Source organism: Bacillus rossius, chromosome 1 (genome assembly GCF_032445375.1).
Source record: "Bacillus rossius redtenbacheri isolate Brsri chromosome 1, Brsri_v3, whole genome shotgun sequence".
In the NCBI taxonomy this organism is placed as follows: domain Eukaryota; kingdom Metazoa; phylum Arthropoda; class Insecta; order Phasmatodea; family Bacillidae; genus Bacillus; species Bacillus rossius.
Window position 1 is genome coordinate 171,039,125 of NC_086330.1, and position 24,485 is coordinate 171,063,609.

General features: G+C 35.1%; 1 protein-coding gene across 1 annotated transcript in view; it reads left to right on the top strand.

The window, feature by feature from the left end:
• LOC134527105 (pyrroline-5-carboxylate reductase 3-like) overlaps positions 1-24,485 on the top strand; it is a 99,102-nt gene that overhangs the window by 24,399 nt on the left and 50,218 nt on the right. The window contains exons 2-4 of the mRNA XM_063359456.1: positions 17,729-17,824; positions 23,644-23,804; positions 23,900-23,981. Coding sequence (XP_063215526.1) covers positions 17,729-17,824; positions 23,644-23,804; positions 23,900-23,981 — 339 coding nt within the window. The remainder of the gene's footprint in view (positions 1-17,728; positions 17,825-23,643; positions 23,805-23,899; positions 23,982-24,485) is intronic.

Below are 24,485 nucleotides of genomic sequence, written 5' to 3' on the forward strand. Positions count from 1 at the left end.
CACGAGTTTAAAAGTAATGCTTTTTTTCTGTTTCGAAACTTCTGCACTCTTTTCTCAGTTAGAGTCATGTAGTCTCGTAGCCATGTAGCCTCGTGTCCTGGAAGCTTCGTGGTCCTGTAGCCTCGCAGTCTCGTAACCTTGTGTTCTGGAAGCTTCGTAAACATGATGCATTGGAACCTCGTAGACCTGTAGCTACGTAACAAAGTATCCATGGAATCATATAACATAATGCTGTTGGAGCAGTGGGAGCCTCCCTTTCTGCTGCTTTTTGTGATTTGGATTTTGGTTGTTTTCTAACTTTCTTCATAATGTTTCGACATTTTTCTAATATTTTTGCATTTCTGTCTGGGCCCATCCGTGCTCTGTACTCCCGCATTCTCTATGCAGCTGATTTTGGTGCTTTATTTTCCATTCTGAAAACACACACGCACACAGTGTTTTATCTTAATTATTTTATTATAATATCAGGTCTAAACAAACTATGCAAGATACACTATGGTGCAATAAGTTTAACACTACTGCTTCCAAGTATCCATTTATAAACACACAAAACTACAAAATGCAAAAGATGGCTAACTTTGAAATTGTTGTATTTTGTCTTGCATTCAACACCTAATTGTAAACAAATACAACCTGGAAACTATTTACATAATTTATAATCCTGGCCTAAGTCATTACTTAAATATTTTAGCCATTTAAGTCATACAAGTGTAACAAACGTTACAGTAATATTATGTAACGTTTGTTACTATTTATGTAATGTTTGTTATGCAACTTTTGCATATAACTACACAATTGAGAGGGATGAATCACCATCAGTTGTTAGTATACATAATAAGGGCAGATAATATGAAGTATCTTTTGAAAATGTACATTTGTTTTCATATAGCATTGTCAAACATAAGTTTTTTGTAACAAACGTTACATAACCAAACACTTATCTTTTACAGTAAATATTTCTTTCCAGTAGGTTGTATTATTGTAAATTTTTGTATACACACGTACTAAAGAAATTAGTTTCAACACTGAAATAACATTTGGTTTTACATCATCAATTTTTATGGACATAATAGCAACACAACAAAGTACTGATACTAACCTGTCAACTGTGGTGCATCCATCTTGTACTATGCATGCTGGGAAAAAACATATGCTGCTTATATATTGAAGAAAAAATATTTTTTTATTTAAAGGCATGCAGTTAAGAATCTTTTGGTGTGCAGTTACAATTATTTTCATTATTTTTAAAAATTTCTCATTTTGTCCCTCTTTTCATGGAATGACCCCTCTGTGATTCTCAACCTATAGCAATCCAGTATCAAATATTAAAACTGAGCCTGTAGCTAACCTAACGTAACCATTTTTTCTCTGACTTAATAGGGACTGTTCTAGATCCAGATTCCGTGAAAAAACTGATGATTTCACCAAGATGGTGTCGCTTACGTCATTACCACCACAACATTCTTATATTACAAGTGCGGGAATATGAGGGTTTTGGTTGGGGTACAATAAACACACTATTTTTCATGTTTTTCATTTTTTTAATATTATGCTCTTTGGGTAAACTAAACTATAATCTCCCTCTCCCCTAGATATATTCTATTTTGCGATACCAATATTTCATTATCAAAGAAATTGATATCTGGGCCATTCCACATAAAATCAACAAAAAAAAAATTTGAACCTTAAGGTTTTTAAAATGTTCTATTTGTGATGATTATTTTCTACTCATTAGTATGACCGAAAATACATAGTTTTTTTTTGACGTCATTTGTGATCTATATATTTATCAAAAATTAAAAAAAATAAAATAAATAAGATAGTTTGTAGGAACGTTTTGAAATATTTCAAAGCATGTTACTTAAAAACTGTTTGTCCTAGAAAGCTAAACTGTGTATCATTCTCTTTAGAACTACAAGGGCTTTAATTTGATGAGTGTATCACATCACTTACTATTTCTTCCAAAAACTCTAAAAAGTTTGTTTATATTAACTCAATTATGGAATTTTTAATTTGGATAAAAAAAATTTTACCGAACCTCTTTAGTAAGTTGTGTACAAAGTTTCATGATGGTATTCAAGTGGTGTCATATTTTAATGATTTTTTATGTAAAGCTGTAATGTGTGTGAAAAGTAATGTTAACATTAAAAATAAATTTCGGTAATTGTTCTGTATACAAGTTTATTCCTTGATCCTGATGGAATGATACTGTAAATACTGTTTCCTATGGTACATGATGCTTGCTGTTTTAATTTAGTACGTCGAAATATCCTGCACATAAAAACTTGTCATAGAACAATGAATAATGAGCGTAAGTTGAATACAAAATATATTTTCCTTTTTATTCAACTTAACATCATAATTTTTTGTAATATCACAAGTTTTTATGTACCGGATATTTTGACGTAATAAATTAAAACAGCAAGCATCATGTACCACAGGATCCAAATATACAGGATCATGCCATCAGGATCAAGGGATAAATTTGGATACGTGATACGGAAGTTTGGCCTAAAATCTAATTGTGTCCAGAAAAGTCATTATTTTGAAAAACTTTTTTAAAACCTCAAAATTGTTGTGATATCGTTCTCTTTGACAACAGTTATAATATCTATATGTATATCGCAAAAAAGTTGCTTTAGGAAGTATTATTTCAATTTTAAATAACACTTAAAAAGCCTTTCTCATTAAAGACCAGAAGTTTATATTTATTGTGTTGGGAACAGGAACTGTGCTGTATAGGCCAGTCAGGAACTATTGAAGTTCAGTGCTTCTATAAAGTGCTTCAATGTATTCATGAAGTAAAAAATAAATAAATAATTTAACTGCAGCCAAATAGTAAAAGAAAAGAAGGTATGCAGCTATTGGTTGTTTGGGCACAATTACAGTTTCACAGGAACTGATGCTGCATGACTATTGGTGGTTCGGCAGCATTCACAGTTTAGTGAAAGCGGCCTTGCTATTGGTGGTATAGGAGCAAACAATTGACCTGAGCTCGATATCTGTGATGAAATCCTAAGTTGTGTTTTTATGGTACATCTGTACGCTGCTAGAGGTTGTTTGGGAACAATAGAAATTTTATGGGATCTAAAGCTGCCTGCATTGCTATTGGTGGTTTAAGAGCAGTCACAGTTTACTGAAAGCTGCTCTGCCATTGGAGGAATGGGAGCAATTACAGTTTCAGAACTTCTGTATTTGCCACATTGGCTGGAGCACTAGTCACATTGCATACAAGGCTGCGACTGATGATATTTCTATTATGATCACAGATTCTTTCTTGCGATGAATCACAGATGGTGACTGCAAATTTTTTGATATCTGCGACAGGTTGTGATTTGACGACCCATCTCTATTTTTCAGTCATGGTGTTGAGTTGTCTACAAGTGAAAAAGTCTTTTGTGCCAGTTCATAAAATATAAATGTCTCAACGATGGGGTGAATATTGTTGCAATCCTTTAATAAAGACAGGCATTGGGTCACTAAACACCTAAGGAATGTTACACCATGGGTGACAAAACTAAATCATATTATTGAAGATGGAGTGAAAATTTGCACTTATTGCAGCTTACAGCTAAGTAAGAAACAACTACACTCAAGTTCTGAAAGGGATATCAATATTAATAATGATCCTTTGGCTGAAAATGTAAATACAAACCCAGGCTGCAGCAAAGATGATCCTGAATATATTGATATATAGAATCAGGTTTAGATTTTTTAAATGCCCCATTGACTTCAATAGGAGAGTTGCTTTTTGTTAAAATAAAATTTAAATAAAATAAATACTGGAAAGAAATACTTGAAAAAATTAAATTAATATTTAATGAAACCCTTTTACAAGCTAGCAATGTAGAGGAGAACAAGAATCGACCAGACAACTTGGACAGAAATTCTTAATCAGCTAAAAGAAAAATTTGCAAAAGCAAGCAAGAATGAAAAACTTGCAGATTTTAAAAATTTTACCAACCAGTTCGTCTTTTGTAAGAATGGAACGTGAATTTTGTATTAGTAAATATATGGTTAGGAAAGCAAAAAACTCCTTGAAGAAAAGGGAGTGCTATCGACACCTAAGCCAAACCCTGAAAAAATTCTACCATGCGAAACAGGTGTGTTGGTAAAGAAATTTTATAATAATAATGAAGTGAGCAGGCAAATAAATGCCTGGAAAAAAGATGGGTAAGGACACTGAAAATAAGTCAATCCATGTTTAAAACAAATCCCGTTTGGCTTAGCCTACAGGCGTAGGTAGATTTCGAAGTAGCCATTTCTTCTGGAAATATTTTGAAAACTTCTATAAACATTATTTTGCATCCCTTGCACTAATACATGAATGTATAAAATTGTTTTTGGACAAAGATTTAAGATAATATTAAGATGGTTATTAATAAATTTTGACGAATTTGATACTAAGTAAGTTTTAATTTTTTTTAATTTCAATACCTGTTTTTATGATAATAGTTAGTTTCATTAAAAATTATTTCAGCCAAAGGTTTTAGATCATGTTAAGGAGTTTTACAATAAATTATATGGGATTTTATAGTATACAAAATGACATTTTTCATTCTACCCTTATTTCCATCCCTTGCAGTAATGATTTGTGATATAAAATTTACTTTAGACAAGTTTTCAACAATATTTAAAAAGTTAAACATAAATAAAAATTATTTTGATAGAGTACATGGTTTAGAAGTTTTATTTCTTTTCTTATTTCAACCCCAGGTTTTTCCAACCATTTGCAGTAATGGTTTATATTATCAAAAATTGTTTCAGACAATAGTTTTAGGTTAAAATTATAGGATTTAAAAACAATTTGAACAGATTTGATAGTGTACACACTAAGTGAGTTATAATTTTTTTTTTTTTAAATTCTACCCCTCATATTTTAAACCCTTGCAGCAATGGTTTGTCTTATCAAAAATTGTTTCGACTAAATTTTAAATAAAAATTATTAGATTTACAAACAATTTAAACTGATTTTATAGTGTACCCACTACTTAAGTGAGTAATAATTTTTTTTTTATTCTACCCTTCGTATTTTCATCCCCTTGCAGCAATGGTTCGTCTAATCAAAAATGGTTTCAGATAAAAGTTTAAGGTTAAAATTATAATATATACTAACGATTCGAACAAATTCGATGGTGTGCCTGTGAAGGGAGTTATGATTATTTTTTTCCTCCAGCCTTTGTCAATTCTACCCATTGCAGAAATGGTTGCCTGTATAGAAACTTATTTCCGACAAAAGTTGTAGATAAAAATTTAAGGTTTTACAATAAAACAGAACGGATTTTTATTGTGTACATATTATGTAAATTATGAATTTTTTTAAAATTCTACTTAGATTTTTTCAACCCCTGCAACAATGGTTCGTCTTAACAAATATTGTTTCATACAAAAAGGTATTGATAAATATTATAAGATTTACAAACAATTTGAATAGATTTGATAGTGTACCTACTAAGGGACTTATGAATTTTTTTTTTAAATTCTAGCCCTCATTTTTTCAACCCTTTGCAGCAGTGGTTGGTCTAATCAAAAATTATTTCAGACAAAAGTTTTAGATAAAAATTATAAGATTAATACAAAATTGGTACAAATTCGATGTTGTACGAAGAGAGTACCGGTTTTTTTTCAACCCCTTGCAGTTATGGTTGGTCATATCAAAAACTTATTCCTACAAAAGGTTTTGGTATTACTCGTACAAGTTATAATACATTCAAACAGATGTGATATTTTCCATACTATGGGAGTTACAGCAATTTTTCTGTTTTTCAAAAAACCTTCCCAATCCCAACCTTTTGGTCGGTTATTGTCCACTAAAGAACTCTACTAAGATTTTCCACTACTAGATTTTATGTATCAGTTTGTAAGTGATTTGTGAAAAATAGTGAGTTATTATTATGTCCACAAAATTGGGATATATATATATATATATATAAACATAAACAAACTTTTGAGTCGACAATGGTTTTGAGGTCTGTGAACCATGATCTGAAAAGGTATTAAAAAAATTTCGCAATTTGCACCATGGTAATGAGTAGGGCCATGCAATTTTCGCGATTGCGAAAAAACGACGAAAAACGCGAAATATTCATTAAATCTGATTTTCCCACGAAATTGGACTTTTTTTGACAATTCACGATAAAACGCGCGAAATACGCAAAAAATATTTATTAACTTCTTTGTTCAACACAACAGAGACAGTGCCAACTTGTACCACCTTACTACGAAAATAATATGCAATACGTTTTATAACTGTAAACACGGCAAGAAATTTCAACAATCCTTAAAAATCTGACGTGAGTAGAGTATTAAACTTGTATTCTCATAAATTCATGCGGTAAGGGATGTGGATTGGAATCCAAACGGTATTTTTTTTCCCCGTAGCAACGTTACCAATTTATAATATATTTTTTCTAACCTCAGATAACTTGTCGTGTATATAAAGCTGTCGGGAAAAAATTAAATAGAACCATCCGTCGAAACGATTGTGGTAATATATTTTATTAACGAAGTCACGCGCCATCTTCTTTGTTGATACTGCAAATTTGACCAAAGAGTCACAGACTCTTTCTATGCATAGATGTGTCTATCCAGATGTAGAAAGCCGCTCACCCAAACAGTTCCGAAGTTTTCCGATCGCAAGTAAAAAAGCACCATAATTAAAGGATTAAAATATTTTTATTTTAGGGTCATTAAGTATTTTAAATAACGCCAACCTAACCTAAGATAACGTTTAACTTCGGAAGATTTCAGATTGTGCTTGTGGTTTCTATTTTAACTGTAAGTTATCCATGCAATGCCGCACAATGTTTTTAAAAGGCAGTATCGCCACTATTCCAAAATGGCGCCGTTCTGGAAATGTTCAGTATTCACAATGAATGCAACACATTAAATCCTGAAATTAAAAAAAAATTTCTTGGAAGTAATTAATTATTGGTTAGTTCAACATGCCAAAAACGTGTAAAGGAATTTAAAAGTGATGGCTTTTTTATTTTTGATGAAGGAAGTAAAATTATGATGTGCAAGTATTGCACAAGTATTGTACGGTATATAGTGTGGAGTGGCTGCGAAAAGACTTGATTCCTGTAACTGCAGTCTGATACTTCAGGCCAACCATTTCAAGCATACTAGGGACATTGTTGTACATTTTAAATAAATTATCAATATAAATATACCTATATATGTATATATTTTTAAAATTTATTGCAAGGTATATGCATTAAGTGGCTTGAATGTAAATGCATTATATATTATATGCTAAGTTGATTAGTTTTAATTTGCTATTCTAAAGTTAATAAAGTGTATATATGCATATTTGTATAGGAAATTCAATGGAAAAATAACAAAATTATTTGCGGGTAATTTTTTTTGCAGATTTTTAACACCGCTTTTCAGTTTTTTTAACGAATTTTTATACCGCTTTTACCTGTTTATAATGACGAAATACCTCATTTTTATTCACCACTTTCAGGTGGCCCTAGTAATGAGTAATGACTACTACAAGCAATAGGTAGTATTTCTTTGAAATCTACCTAATTGGTTGATTTTGGGAAATTTGTTTGGAATTTACAATATTCTCAAATCAAAATTCCCTTATTCAAAAATTGGCTTTTCAAAGTTAGTAGAACTGAGGCCCAAGAACTGCATTATTGCTGGTGCCAGTGGCACTCATTCTGTCAGTGTTAGCACTGCACACCAGAATATGAAACTTATGTTTTCAGGAGTCAGATTAAATAAATTGACACTTCCTGCCTCTGAAGTCCTCTATCTAGTTACAAGGAATGTATGGCTAAAGTGATGTGCAATCCACCATTACATGCATGCTTCCGAATTGAATGTGACTACTGTCCTGATATTGAGGACTTTAAAGAAGCTTTAACTGGGTGTTTCGAGGAGGAAATTATGACATCACTTAGAATGGATTACAGTTGACCGATGCAATTTCGAAACAATAAAATCATTGGATGAGTTTTTTCAAGAATTTGGCAGACAATTGAGTAACCTTAAAATACACAACTTTATTGCTAAACAACAATAAAGGTTTTTCTCTGGGAAACAAAATTTTTTTGGATGAAAGCGAAGCTGTAGTGACATCAGATTTTGCAAAAATTTATTCATTTGTTCTACAAGATGAGGCCCAAGGGTTTCATTGGAACAATTCTATGTCTACTTCTACTGTGCAAAGTAATCAAGAAACAGGAAAACAAGAGCTAGTTCACCGGAGTTTATTATTTATATCTTACTGTCTAACACACAATACTGTTTTTCATACTTTCCAGAAAAAGTTACATCCTATGTCTGAGATTATATTTGCCAAATGCAGTACTATTTTTCAAATGGTTCAGCTGCGCAACACACAAATTATAAGAATTTTCTGAACCTTTGCTATTACAAATAGGGTTTTGATGGGCTGGAGGCTGAGTGACACTTTTATGCCACATCACATGGGGAATTTGTGATGGAATAGGGGTTATGGTAAAAAGGCTTGCTGCCAAATACAGTCTCCAAAATTCATTAGAAACCATATTTTTTCAGCTTTTCAGTGGGGTGTAAAAATTTTTCCATCCTATACATTTTTTATGTATACCATTGAAGAGTAGTATATAAATAAAGCATAGATTCTGAAACCAAGATTTGAAATATCTGTGGCAGTCCCTGGGAACCAGAAAATTCATGCCTTCATTCCTGTAGATCTAAATATGGTCAGAAACAAAATTTACTCATTTTCTGGTGATTCAGAAACAAATAGGGATATATATTAACCCTGGTGATGAAGACATTCCATTTGAAAAAATTGTGTTTTTTTTGCGTAAGTTTATGATAAAGAATGGTGATTTGCGCTTGTTGACTCAAAAGATAATGTTAAAAAGGAAGTTTGTGTTTCCTTTCTTCACCCAAAAGTACCATCACCATCATTCACATATCCTAGGATAGCAGATACCTCAGCACTGCCAATGAACTATATTTTGTGCAAATTACATCCAACCACAGCAACAGGTAGAATCTACCAAGTTCCTGCAGATGACATGGATGAAGCAGCATAAGTTTCGGCAAAGAAAAGAACTTACCTTTACTTTTTCAAGTGCTAAAAGAAGGGAAAAAAAAACTGTTCCTTAGTATAAAGTAAGTTAAATTTGTTTTTCAAATAAAATTGAAATAAAATAGTGTGTTGTTGAAAAGATTAATTTTTATTTAGGCTAACAAGTAACTAATAAACAGAATTGTCACATGCATCAATTTACATAAACAATCATTTCAATATGACACCATTGGAATACCATCATGAGACTTTGTACATACAACGTACTAAAGAGGTTTGGTACAATATATATATATATTTTTTCATCAAAATTAAAAATAATTTTTTTTATGATAAAACTTTTGGACTTTTTGGAGGAAAAAATGTTAAGTGAAGCTATGCACCCAAGTTATATGTCCAATAAAAACCCTTGTAATTTTAAAGAAAATGGTACAGAATTGAGCTGTGTAGGACAAATGGTTTTTGAGTTATGTGCAAAATCTTCCTAAAAATTGGCATTTTTGAATTTTTCAAAAACTTATAACTCAAAAACCAAAGGTGGGAAAAAAGTAAATTACTTTTTATCTGCTACGCTATCTCATGTAAAAAAATCTTAAAACATCTGAAGCCATCATATTTTAACCATTGGTTTATTTGTATTGGAATGACTAATCTGCAGATGTTACAACTTAATGGCAGTATTGTGAAATGTATTACTGTGCCCTTTTTATTTTTAAGTTCATGACGCTGAAAAATAAAAGTGGCTGAAAAAGTGGTTAATTAATTGTAAGGAATAAAATAATGTGATCCCAAATTAGAATGGACTGGGTGGGACTGTATACTTTTCACGATACCTACCTGTATAATATTACTTTAAAAAGTCTCACTTTCAAAAAATTTAATACTGGTAGCGCAAACTAAACTTAACCAGATGTGACTGTAGTCTACTTCATGATACAGAGAAAAAATTAACTCTAAAGTTCAGCTAATTAACTCTAAAGTTCAGCTAATTAAATAATGGTAAAGCAAAATAGACAAGGTCAGGTTTGACTTTAGTCTACTTCACACTGCCAAGAAAAATGGTTTGCGAAAAGTTTCTATTTCACGAAATGAAATACTGTATCATAATCCAAACTAGATTGAGTATAATTTTATACTTCACTAGCTGCCCGACCCGACTTCGCACGGCTATACTAATGGAAAAAAATTAAGCCACATCTCCCATTTACAGTAATGGTAAATAAAAAAAAATTCACTCAAAATTTATTACAATGCTGTATAATGTACCGGAGAGAAAATTAATAGCACCGATGGTTTCCTGACTCGTGCACGCAATGTACAACTGATGTACCCGTACTTCACTACGGCAGTCTAAAGGCAGATCACTCTTGCGCCGCTCATTATACATGCCCCTCCTTGTGGGTACGCCACTGCCGCGCGATGCCCTTTGCCATGGAGACGCAGAAAGCATGAACAATGCAAAATCCTGTTCTCATGCAGACAAAGTACCCACTGTTGCCTGGTTTTAACCACCCATGGGATCTAATTTTCGGAAAATGTCATCCTGCGTAACATAAGGAACATTACTGTGAAGTTTCAAGTCTGTAAAATATATATACTTGAAAAAAAGGGCAATTTTTGATATTTAAAGTACAGTAAGTCCTCGGTTTACGTCGGGGTTACGTTCCTGAAAACCGCGACGTAAATAGAAACGACGCAAAATGAACCATGTTTCATGCCACCGGCCGGCCACGGCCCAAGGTCGGCCGGAAGCGCTGGCATACAGACGTGACAACCGGCAATTTTATCAGCAAATTACAACCGACAGCGTGGGAAACAAGTCCAACTAGTACTTCTCAGCTTTATAGAATGGTTATTTAACCAGCTGCTTTATTACCTTTATTGATTGAAATATAAAAACAGATATATAGTCGTTTGGAAGACATCTTATGAAAAAAAAAATTATAAATTGCAGTGAGCTGATACTGTAGGCCTACTACAAACGCATTTAATCACGATAAAGTTAACAACGGCACGTTTAAAACTCCGGCCAACTCAATGATATCATAGCGACTGAAGTGTAGAGCTGTAGCAAACCGTATGTATTCGTTACTGAGTAACGGGTGCGGCATCTAGTAACGAGTAACGAAACGTTACACACGAATGCATTTCGTTACTCGCATTTTTCGTATGTTTTACGCATGCGCGCGCTTATTCGTTACAAAGAACGATGTTTGTTTATTAAGAAAAATATAATTTGGAAATTCGTCGTCCAAGTTTTTTACTGTTTATTAAAGGTATTGTGTGTGTAGACAAAGTTTGAGATTGGAACAGAAACAACTTAAGAAAGTATTTTTTACAAATTATAAATATGTAGGTTTTTGTTTTTTATTATCACGTATTTTCACGTTTTTTGTTCTTATCTTAAAAGAGATATTATAATAAAGCTGCTCTAATGAGATTTTATTGTTTCTTGGTTAACAAAAGTTGTTAATTATCAAATAATTTTAATTGTTTATATTCAATTTATTATTATTTACGCGACGTCATACTGTACGCGTACGAAATACGACTCGATTCGTTGCTGTTACATAACATAGCATGTTATGCGGTATCAGAAGTAACGAGTAACGATACGAAAGTAACGAGTACTAATTGTTATAGTAACGAATACATACGGGTACACTTTTTTTAGTTACTTTTACACCTCTACTGAAGTGCCAAGGAGTTGGCCGAAAAGGGGTAGGAGAAAATGCTGTGTCGTTGCGGGAAGTAGATAACACTTCTACGGCCTGTTCCACAATGACACGGAAACGGAACAGACGGAAACGGAGACGAAAACGGAGTATTGTTCCGTTCCGTCCGTATTTTTCTCGTTCTACAATACACAGACCCGTAAGGAATCTTGGCCAATAAGAAAGAGCGAGCTTGACGTAACTGAAAACTACGAGTATCAAGTGAACTACCTGTTAAATCGAAATGTATGGTTGTTAACTTGGTTATGTAGTAAGTCAATTTTTTTTTTTGCGTTGTGGCGGTGGTAAAGTAGTCCTTCTCCGTCTTCTCATATATAACAGGTATATCTTTAACCATGAAAATTAAATGTTCATCAAAATTTGTCATGATGAAACCCACGTGCACAATTCAAATTTCAAAACAAATCTTGTTTTGTTGTTCACGCATAAAAAAGTAGTCGAAAATACGGAAACCAACATTAGTCAAAACTAATATCTTAATTAACATGAACGCGCAACTGTAGCTTGACAACTGCAGTGAATAAATAACGTGCTCCTATTGGTTTAACGGAGTAACGTAAACGGAAGACTTCAGCACTGCTGAGCAGGTCCGTGCGGGTCCGTCTCCGTTTGCGTGCTATTGTAGAGGCTCTGTTCCGTGAAATCCGTCTTCGTTTCCGTATTCCGTCTCCGTTTCCGTGTCATTGTGGAACGGGCCTACGTGCGAGATACGTGGGTGGCCGAGCGGGCGGGCTGGTAGTATTGCATCACCGCGCGGAGAGCAGCGGTGATCAGGAAGCGTCCCTCATGATGTATGATAAGATAAGGCGGTGAACGTGTAGCTTACGCTACATAGCATAAATTAACTACCGAAGGAAACAAAGAATTATAAACGAATTATATACGGTGTTTTGGTTAAAATAAAAAGATTTACGGTCATTGTAAACGACGTTATTGTGAATCGGCGACAACTTAAATTGAAACATCAGTACTCAAACATTAGCGACGTTAATCCGAAACGACGTAAATCGGTACGACGTAAATAGAGGACTTACTGTACCTGCAAAATTTCAACGGTGATGAGGACTGCACTAACAATGAAATAATCGTTGCCATGGAGACGAATGAAGCATCAACAAAGCAACAGCCGTTGCCATGGTGATTTCCTACCAAAAACTGGAAATTTTGATATATTACGCCCCCGAAACTCCCCTTGGGATCGGATTTCCGCAGAATCTGTTCTTAGTGAGCGTCTACATCACAAAATGAGTAACTATGCTAAATTTACAGTCAATCGGGTATAGTTTTAGAGATCTCATGAAAATTAATTAAAAATAATAAAAATAATTCTAATAAAAAAGAACAAATTAAACACAGAGAGGAAAAAAAAACAATAGTTTAGGTTTGCGATTTAAAGTGATAAAAAGTATTTAAATACTAATTGAACTTTTATGAGGGTACTGATTGCTTCGTTGTTAATATCACACGGGTGTTTTTTACTCGTATGGGAAAATTAAGAATGATAAGGCATCTAGTGCGTGGCAACAATGTTAATAGGCAATAGGAAATTAACTTCTAGCGCCTGCGGCATTGTCAACACACACTTCGTACGTGTACTGCATGTTGTATCTAACCCCCTCCAACGCATTTGATTCTAAATTGGACTTTTAGTAAGGATCCCTAATGTTATTGATAATATAATATAGGCTATAGCCTTCCTCGATAAATGTACTAGCCAACACTGAAAGAATTTTCAAATCAGACCAGTAGTTCCTGAGATAAGCGCGTTCAAACAAACAAACAAACAAACATACTCTTCAGCTTTATAATATTAGTATAGATTACGATACCCAAAACCTATAGTATACCAAAATTAAATATATGAAAAATACTGTGTCTGACAAAAACGAAAAAAAATTTCCCCTCTTATCCTGTAAGAATTAATATTGTAACCGACCTCTTTCATACAGGGGCGCAACAACTATAATTTTAAAAGGGGGGGGGGGGGCGGGCAATATACCTTTTTATAAAGAATCATCAATCTCGCTTATTGAAGCGGGGGGGGGGGGGGGGGTGGTCCTTCCCCGGGATAATTTTTATTATCTAAAAATTGATTACACAGCTAGTGGAAATATATTTTTTTAGGCCTTGTGTATGTTAAAGAGAAGAAAAAGTTCAATGAAACAAGCGCCTACGTGCTTCCTAAATAACTTGACATAACTAGTTATATATAATAATTATGACTGATAAAATTGTTTTGTAAAATTAAAAGTATGTACAGTAAACAACATACTAATATTTAAATTTTAATATACTCATCAAATATACAAAATGGAAAGTTCAAAACTCAAATGCAAATGTTAGAGCCATCGTTCTTGTTAGGATGTTCATTTCAATTTGGGCAACAAGAAACAGTACAAGCATTTACAATTTACTTTAGTTGTTTAGTTATACCAAAACTAGAAAGAAAATTTGGTTTACTTGTTTGCGCTTTTAATATGATCGTACTCCGTACTATGCCTATATACTTAATGAAGTGTGTTTGCCTGCTAGTTGTATACAAATTATGCAATTTATTATGATTAAAAATATATAAATGTTTTAAAAAAATTATTAAATATAAAATATTTCAATACTATTAGATTTATCATTAAATAGCCTGTGCATGGTTAATTAACTCATAAATACATGGTAGCCAGCTATATATTAAAAAAAATGCAATGATAAAAAAATATCTAAATAATTAAATACAATACCAAAATTATCTAATAAGTTACAAAATAGAATGATAGTAGTCTTTTTTTATTTACGTATCTTTCAGATTGTTCTTGTACATCGTTCTGGGCAGACTGTTTAAAGTTACTTTTTGGCCAATATAAAAAAACTATTAAAATCATTTCTTAAAGTCCCGCAGTATAATGTGCCCTAAAATCACCATCTCAGGTTGCCGTGGCAAAATCCCAGCAGTTGTTACGTGTACATACTTGCACATACTTGTTACTGTTATTCAGATGCAGTAAAGTACAGCTGGGAGACGTCATGCTGAATGTTTTATCGGGACTGGGCGGGTGACTTACATGATGATGCGCTGGGCAGCTTGCTGACGATCCATGAAGTAGCTTGTAAAATTTGTGTCTCACAACTTTACTGAAAGGTGTATCAGACACAGCCGTGCCTAGCACGTAAAAAGGACGTATCTTGTAGCTGAAACCTAAGCTGATGGTTGACGACACAGATCCAGAATGACAACCGAATTGCAAAACACCAAATTATAGATTATTTTTACAGTGTATCCGATCTTCAAACGTCCATCCCTTAAAATTTCTTTAAATCCTCAACGTACAGCACTTTCTAACACTTCAAAAGCCATGCTCAGATCTTAAACACCCGGTAAAAATCAAACAGTACATTGGCGGGCCGAGCAAAACGCGTCTTATTTGCGTGCAAAGTTCTGTCCGTAAGCTCACGCCTCGCTCCAGTCCCCCAGCGACACATGACTTTCGCGATTCGCTGCTTGGCCGCTACTCAGCGCTGTATTCGTGACTGTCTTGCATTCTTCAACCCCACACAAACGTATTATCAGGCATACCCATAAAGTATCTATTACACTGCCCATAAAAATAAATAATATAAATACCTAAAACTAACACAATAAAAATACTTAAAATAAACTACAATTATAAACAAGCTTCTCACAGTCTTTAGAATGTTCTGGTATTTTTTCACTTTTACGTAGCCAACCTTAGCGAAACTTACAACTAAATTTACCAGGATTAAACACCAAATTTCGAAACTAAATAAAAATATTACACAATGAAATAAAATCAAACAGCATCAAAAACCATAATAAAAGATGACTTGAATAATAACCTGCAATGATTTAAATGCAAAAAGATAAATAAACTGTGTACCAAAAAAGTGGCTCATGCCACAGTCATTCATTTCCCTAACGTTTTGTTTTGACATGTAAGCTTCCACTCTTGCCGGAATCGACATCTAGAATTGACCCACTTAATAGCAGTGAGAGCTCTCAAGTCTAAGGAAAAAAGTGGTTAAATTGACTAAGAAAAAGAATTTAAATAAGTATTTTTCATAGTAACTATTAATAAAACCCTTAACACTGCAAGAGCAAGCCTACAATGTCCATATGACGCCCACATTTTATTACCTATCCTACTGTATGAATGGGCAGTTGAAAATTTATCTGGAATTAATTTCACCTTCTCCAAACAAGATGAGTATGTTGAGTCTGAGAAATTTCTGAGTAACCTTTTCAGTCAAGCAGTAACTATTAAGGGAACACAGCAATATCATGCTTATATTGCCTGTAAATTCAAATTTATCAAAGATATGTGTAACAATATTGTCCAAAAGTACAACAGAGGAAATAGTGACCATCCAAAAATGCCCTGAAAATCTACAAATGACAAAAGTTGGTGGATATATAACACCAAATGTGGTGGCTGGCATGTGTTGGAAAAGAATGAAGAAGAAGATGAACTAAAAGTGACATTTCTGTATCCTGCTGGTCCTTCATCATTTTCATCTCCAAGAAAACCGGACACATTGTGGATACCATTGACAGATGTACTTTGTAAAGTTGATCCCACCACTCCTACAGGAAGGATTTATGTAATAACATCTGAAGAAGCCATAAAAACTTCACAAACCATGAAGTTCTGAATAACTTTTGCCTAAGCTGTAAGTGTTAAAAATTTAATTTTAAGTTCATGATTAATGTAATATAGGAAACAAATCTGTAGTAGGTAGGCTGACTAACAGTTTCATAAATCACACTTTTTTAAAATTGTTGTTTAAATATGAACCCATTAGCCTACCAATTTGAAATTTTGAGAATCACTTACCAAAAGTATAAACTATTTATAGGAATTTTTTTTTACAATTTTCAAAAATGCACTTTTTGAGAAAATCAAAATCAAAATTTTGAATTTGATTTCTCAAAAACACTTTTTATAACAAAGTATGTTGTGTTGTACATCAAAAGAAAAAAGCATTTATGGGAAACTTTACATAGCCATAATTTTGAAACCTTTTTGATATTAAAAAAAAATAGCATTTTTCTTAATCGCTATGAGGACAACCTTCATATCAAATTTCATTAATTCTGAGGTGGTCAGGTTTATACCCTGTGTTGATTTGATATGGAATGACCCAATCAAAAAAATAGCACATTTTTGGAGGCTGATTTTGAATATTTCTGAGACATTTTACCAGATATTAATTCAAAGGGGATTGAACACAATTTACCTGGAAGACTCTGCTAATGAAAAAAAACCTCAATCAAAGCATTATCATATAACAGACTACTGCATTAGGACCTTTCACAAGTCAGCAGCTTATCAGAAGATGACATTTGCTCTAGAACACAGAAAACTGTGGAGTATATCCTGGAGTTGAATGAACCCACAAATTTTTTGTCCCACACAAAAATCCTTAACATATTGAAAAAAACAAACAAATGTGTCATAGTTGTAGTTTATAGAAGTAGCAATAAATACAGTGAAAGGTTTTTTTTATCTGACACTTTGGGAACAAAGACCCTGATGGATTAGCAATGTTTTTCTGGATTATGGTTTCTAAATAGTTTCAATGGGAATACAAAGAAAAATTGATGTACAATTTAATGACATTTAAAGTAAGTTTTAATAGGATGCTGTATACAAAGAAAAATGTAGACTATCATTGTTGTTCAAAAATCATTCCAGACATGATGAAATGTAACCCGCCAAAAAACAGGAAACACTACCGAAATGAAAATTGACAGTAATAATAAACTCTTGAGTGAACTGCAGCGCAGTAATAAGACATAAAGGCCAACAGCCAGAATCCATTCAAAATAATCTGTTAGTGGCTTTATTTGTGCCAGATCACAAAATGTGCCGAGCCATAGGAAGCCTAATCAAACGCCTTTCACTGTAGTAATTATGTATTCAATTCACTTTTTTTGTTTTGACAGGTGCAGTGGATGCATCACAGATTTACATCTCGGCACCGACGCAACGAAATATTGGTACATGGATGGAACTGGGTGCACACACTTCTGATAATAATGGTTTGTATCCAATTAATTTAATTACAATAATTGTAATTAAACTGTAGAAAACCTCATGTTGGTTTTGAATGTTTCTGATCAACAAATCAGCAAAATAATTTCTTAGACTGTTTGTATAAATTTGCTAGAACTTAAAAAAAAAGTGTGTTTGAGAGTTATGCCTACTGAACAATCAATGAAACCTTAATTATTGGCAACCACTGTTTTGAGTAAAAGTCAATAGGGCCAACAAATGTAGACATAGGTATTAAAAATAGTTTGCAACTTAAAAGAGAATCATTAATGACATTATGAGTACCTATTTAATTAAAATCATAACTTAAAGTTATCTGTGAAAGTAAGTTTCATGGGATTGATGGATTCCTGCAGAGAGATCCAAGTAATGATGCCTTACCTGATGTTTTTGAGGTCATACTGAATGATGGCCTAAAGTAAATATTGCACCTGGTTGGTCGATATATATTTATTTTTGGTACATCTCCTCTTTCTCGGTTTGGCTTCCTTTCTACCCTTTCCTAATCACAAGACTTCTCAAGGACCAATAGCAACGGGAATCCACTAATGGGGTAAAGAGCGTGGATATTTCTTCAGTTGCTGCAACATAATGAGTAAGAGGTTTTGGTGTAATTTAATATTATATTATACCTACTTGTTTGGTTTGAATAAATCAACTGCCTAAGCATTTAACAGACATTTAAAAATGAAAACTCTTTACATATGTGTAGTGTATAAGTGTAGGGAATGTGACTGTGCAGAAAGACTGTAAGGAGGGCCAGGTTGGCAGGACTGTAGAGAGAGTAGGCAGTAGGCATGATGGCGGACAAGAGCTGTGAATGTGTGTGGCTAGTGTATGAAAATAAATAAAGAAAATACAAAATTGGCGACGAGGATAAAAACAAACATCAAAAAAAAAAAGAGCAGAAACGATGGGGTTGATAGGACACATCGGGGAATTTGATCCTGATAATGAAGATTTCGGGTCATACATAGAGCGACTAGAACAATTCTTTCTTGTTAACAACACAAAAGACCCTGACAAAGTGCCGTTGTTCATCACCTTGGTAGGTGCAAAAACGTACGAAATTTTGAAAAATGTGCTTTTCCCGGCAGCTCCGACATCAAAGTTGTTCGTTGTATTAGTGGAAGTGCTGACTCGCCATTTTTCGCCGGCGCGGATGATTATCGCTGAACGCTATAAGTTCCACAAACGTGACCAGCAGGCAATGGAATTGGTGTCGCAAAACATCATGGAACTTAAGAAGTGTGCAAAGCCATGTAATTTTGGAACGTTTCTGAACGATGCGCTGCGTCATCGCCTTGTTTGTGGGTTAAGTTGTGACATTACACAAAGGAAACTGTTCACTGAACCGAACCTCAACTTCGAGAAGGCATGTACTATTGCACTCAGCATGGAGTTAGCTACTTCACAAACGAAACTACTACAACCAGCAGATGCAGTAAACAAGTTATCAACGATACGTACAGACGAAAACAACGCACGAGGTATCTATCAACTGAACGTCCATGCCTCAGGCCATGGCAAGGGCAACGAGGCAGGTAAAATCAACAGAAAAATTGCGGTGCTCACGTGGTCGGGAACACGCACATGAGCAGTGCCCAGCATTAAATTGGAGTTGTTTCCAGTGTGGAAAAAAAAGACACATAGCCCGTGTATGTCGGAGTAAACAAGTTCATAAAGTGTTCGAAACAGACAGCTCCGGTGACGAATTAGTGGGATCAGTGGTAATAAAACACCTGCACAGACAGGTGCGTGGTAAAGGGGCGCAGATGAATGCTGTGAATAATCCGCTCACAGTAGTTGTCCCGGTCGATCAACATAGGTTAGAAATGGAAGTCGATAGTGGGGCAAGTGTGTCCATTGTGTCAGTAGCAATATATAAGGCTATATTTCCCAAAGTCGAGTTGCAGCTCTGTGACTTGACACTTAAAGCGGTCACTGGAGATTGTTTGAAAGTATAGGCAAAATCCAAGTAAATGTGGTAGGTAGAAAATGGACAACAGCACAGTTTGCCTCTTGTAGTGACAGCATCACACCGAAAAACGGCCCCACTTTTAGGTAGAGACTGGCTAGATAAAATATTACCCCACTGAAGAAAACAGTTGTGTATGGGTGCCGATAAGATCATTAGGGAGGAAGCACTGATACCTCCGAATAACAGTGCCAGTGTAAACAAAACTGAAGGGCTGACAACAAAGTCCTGGGAACAAGAACTACAAGAAAAGTTTCCTGTAATATTTGAAGAGAAGTCGACGAGTGCTATACAACAGTTCCAGGCGCACCTAGTGCTAAAGAAGGATGTAACACCTGTCTTTCACAAAGCCTACTCAGTACCTTATGCATTGAAACAGCAAGTGGAAGACCAACTGAGGGACCTGCAGAAGTTAGGAAAAATTGTGCCAGTGAAACACAGTGAGTGGGCGAGTCCAATTGTAATGGTGAGAAAGAAATCTGGGGCTTTTAGGCTGTGTGTTGATTGCAAGGTGTCATTAAACAAAGTTTTAAATGTAGATTCATATCCACTGCCAAGGCTAGATGATGTTTTTGCAAAGTTGGCTGGAGGACAGATCTTTACTGTGCTGGACCTCAGTAGGTAATGCCTATCAGCAACTAGAAGTTGGGCAGGAATCTAGGAAATACCTCACAATAAACACACACCTGGGTCTCTTTCAATGGACTCGTATACCATATGGTGTTGCAAGTGCACCTGCAATCTTCCAGTCTGTGATGGATTGGGTGTTACAAGGGTTGGAGGGGGTGTTGTGTTATATTGATGATGTCTTGATTATAGGTAAGTCATATGAAGATTGTAAACATAAGGTAGAACAAGTGTTAAGAGCGTATCAGTAGCTTTAACATTAAGGTCATTATGTCTCAGTGCCAGTTCTTTAAGGAATCAGTAGAATATTTAGGGCATAGATTGGACAAAGATGGTGTGCATCCAACCCCTCAGAAGGTTGAGGCGGTGGAAAGGGTAGCGGTGCCTAAAAATGTAGAGCAGCTAAGATCATTTCTAGGACTGATACAATTCTACCACAAATTCTTCCCAATGTTGTCAAGTAAGCTAAAACCCCTCTACGAGCTGACACAATCAAACAGGGTATGGAATTGGACTGAGGAGTGTCAAACAGCATTTGAGTGGTCCAAACAAGCACTAACATCTGCAACATTGCTAACGCACTTTGATCCGACCCTATTGATAGTAGTGGCTTGTGATGCCTCACCTTACGGAGTAGGAGCAGTCTTGAGTCACCGGGTAAACGGAGAAGAAAAACCAGTAGTCTTTGCTTCCAGCACCTTATCCAAGGCAGAGGAAAATTACTCCCAAGTAGATAGAGAGGCATTGGCCATTATATTTGCCGTAAAATGATTTCACAAATATTTGTATGGACAGAAATTTACGTTGCTCACAGACCACCAACCTTTACGAAGGCTTTTGGGTCATGAGCAGGGGATCCCTACATTAGCCAATACTAGATTACAGCGATGGGCGGTCATACTATCATCGTATAACTATGTGATAGAGTATAGAAGGGGGTCTCTGATGGCAAATGCGGATGCCCTGTCCCGTTTGCCAGTGTTGAATGCAGCAGAGGAAGGGGTGTATTCGTTCAGTGTAAACTTGACTAGCCCAGTTGATGCGCAGGCAGTGGCAGAAGCCACAAAAGTTAACCCAGTACTGTCCAGAGTATTGAATGCAACAAGATCAGGTTGTCCTAATAGCGTTTTTGACATAAACATGAAGCCCTTTTTTCGTAGGAGGCTGGAGTTAGCCTGTCAAGAGGGATGTTTAACCTGGGGTGATTGAGTTGTTATCCCATTCGGGCTTCAACACGAAGTTATGAAACTCCTACATGCCGAACACCCAGGTATTGTACGGATGAAAATGCTGGCTCGTTCTATGGTATGGTGGCCCACTTTAGACGATGACATAAAACAAACAGTGGAGAGATGTGAAGCTTGTCAGAGTGTGATGAATGTGAGGAATGATATTCCAACAGTGATGTGGCCTGACACTTCTGAGGTATGGGAGAGGATCCACATGGATTTTCTGGAACATGGAGTAACAATGCTGATTTTGTGTGATCAGTTTTCCAAGTGGATTGAAGCTTGGGTAATGCAGAAAACAACTGCAATTTGTGTCATTGAAAGGCTACGATCTTGCTTCGCCATTTTTGGAATACCATTGACTCTAGTGTCTGACAATGGGCCACTGTTTAATTGGGGAGAATTTAGTAACTTTTGTTGAGCAAATGGCATTCGGGAAATGAAAAGTCCACCGTACCACCCACAATCTAACGGGTTAGCCGAAAGGGCAGTGCAAACCCGTAAACAAAACTTAAAAAAACAGGTCATCGACAACAAAAAATGCAGTCAAATAGTTGACATGCAACACAGATTGCAAAATTTTCTATTAGCATATCGGAATACTCCATGTTCCGTAACCAAGCAGAGTCCTGCAGAAATCATGTTCAAACATAAACCTCGCACACTGCTTACAATGTTAAAACCACACAGGAAAACGGCGGCAAAGGAGACAAAAAGGCAACAGAGTAGACAGGGATCTCGACATCCAGTACCACTCTTTGTGTCAGGGGAAAAGGTCTGGGTACAAGGTGTAAAAGCAAAGGGACAAAAATGGTTTCCAGGTCGGGTGGTGAAAATCTTAAGTCCCATGACATACCTAGTGTTGCAGGATAGAGAACAGCGCCGGAGAGTGGTTCATGTAGACCAACTGCGGAAGTCACAATTGACCGAGGAGCGTCATCCTGGGTCTCCGTCAGCTAGAGGCCCGGTTGGCCCTCCCACAATAGACTTGGCGGGGACTTGTGGTACTGGGATAAAACTCTCTCCTCCTCACAGTAGTGTATTCGAGAAGATAGGGAGCAGTGAGAGAAGTGGTAGCAGCTCGCCCACTAGAGAAAGGAGGTCAAGTAGTAGGGATAGCAGTACGCCTGCTTCGCCCTTCCGAGGATGGGGTACTGGTTGCACACCTGCTCCACCTTACCAAGGATTCTCCAACGAGCTACCTAAAAGGGGTGTAGTCAGGCGTTCTGGCAGGATGGTCAAGGCTCCAGATAGGCTTGATTTATAAGTAGGGTATTTGACATGGTAAGGTGTGAGTTCTGCATTGGAGTTGCTGGTATTAGTGTTGTACTGTGTTGTTAAAGTTTTAAGAGAAGATGGAGTGTAGTATATAAGTGTAGGGAATGTGACTGTGCAGAAAGACTGTAAGGAGGGCCAAGTTGGCAGGACTGTAGAGAGATTAGGCAGTAGGCATGATAGCGGACAAGAGCTGTGAATGTGTGTGGCTAGTGTATGAAAATAAATAAAGAAAATACAAAAATATGTTGAAAGTCACATGTTACACAATTTGTTCCAAAAATAAAATATAAATTCTATCCACTTTTTGATAGCAATATTTAGGAATAAACTTAGTAAAACTCAATTCACGCTCCATCTTGATTTTACTCTTGCAAATTTTTAATCACTTTTCGTTGTCCCATTACATGCTCATTAAAATTACATATCCATTTCCATTCACTTTTTAGCAGTTTACAGTAAAATTTCAAATCTCTTTAAAAAAAAATTGTAGAAAACTAGTGTTACGTTTAATTCTCTTGCCTTTGCAACAGTCGCACGTAAATATTCAAGATTTTGTTTTCATTACATTTCTAAATTTTAAGCTGGTAAGTTAAAAATTTGTGCACTTTTAATTGAAGGCTTCAATTTAGATGAATATTTAGTGAACACGTGATTAAAGAGTTTTCTTTTGATTGGTTTGATTTTCTGTTTAAAGGTTTTGTGGTGAAGAACGCTGATGTAATTATACTAGCGATGAAGCCACAGTACCTTGATGCAGCCCTGGCAGAAACCAGCGACTCTCTTGGTGACTGGCTGCCCAATACTAAACTTTTCATTTCTGTTCTGGGAGGCATTAGGATTGACACCCTTGAAGAAGTAAGAACTCAGTTTATGTTGTTGAGAGTTTCTTCATTTTATGAAAAAGAGTTACAGTACATCTTTAATGGATTCTCGTTTTTGTCGTGGTGCAGAAATTGAAGAAGATTGTTATTCGACCTCGAGTTATTCGAGCAATGCCTAATACGCCAATGATGGTTCAGGAAGGATGTTCAGGTGAGTGGATGGAAAGAAAGTTTAGTAATTGACACCCCTCATAAAATCTTTATTTTATACATGTACTGTGAAACAAAAAGAATAATATGTTGGCTGAATGCCTGATTAAAAACTTTTAAGTACCGCAATAATATTTTGTACTTTTATTTGAATGAGGTTTATTCCTAAGATAAGTAACTTTTAATTTGGTAGTCTTGTGCTTCATAAGGTTTATTGTTTTAAGTTGCATGTCGCCGTAACAATATGTTTGGATTGTTAATCAATGTGGAATATTTAAAAATCTTTAATATTAGGCATAACTTTAGTATAGATTTTGATTAAATTCTCTTGCTTTATACGATCCAAATACATAATAATGCCCCAAACTTTTAGTGGTAACATTTTGTTTAACTGCCAGAAAAATTAATTATTATTAATAATTAATAATGATAAATAATAATTATTTGAGATGCTTTAAACTAAAAATAGTAAAATCACCTGAACAATTTGGAATCCCAAAAAATC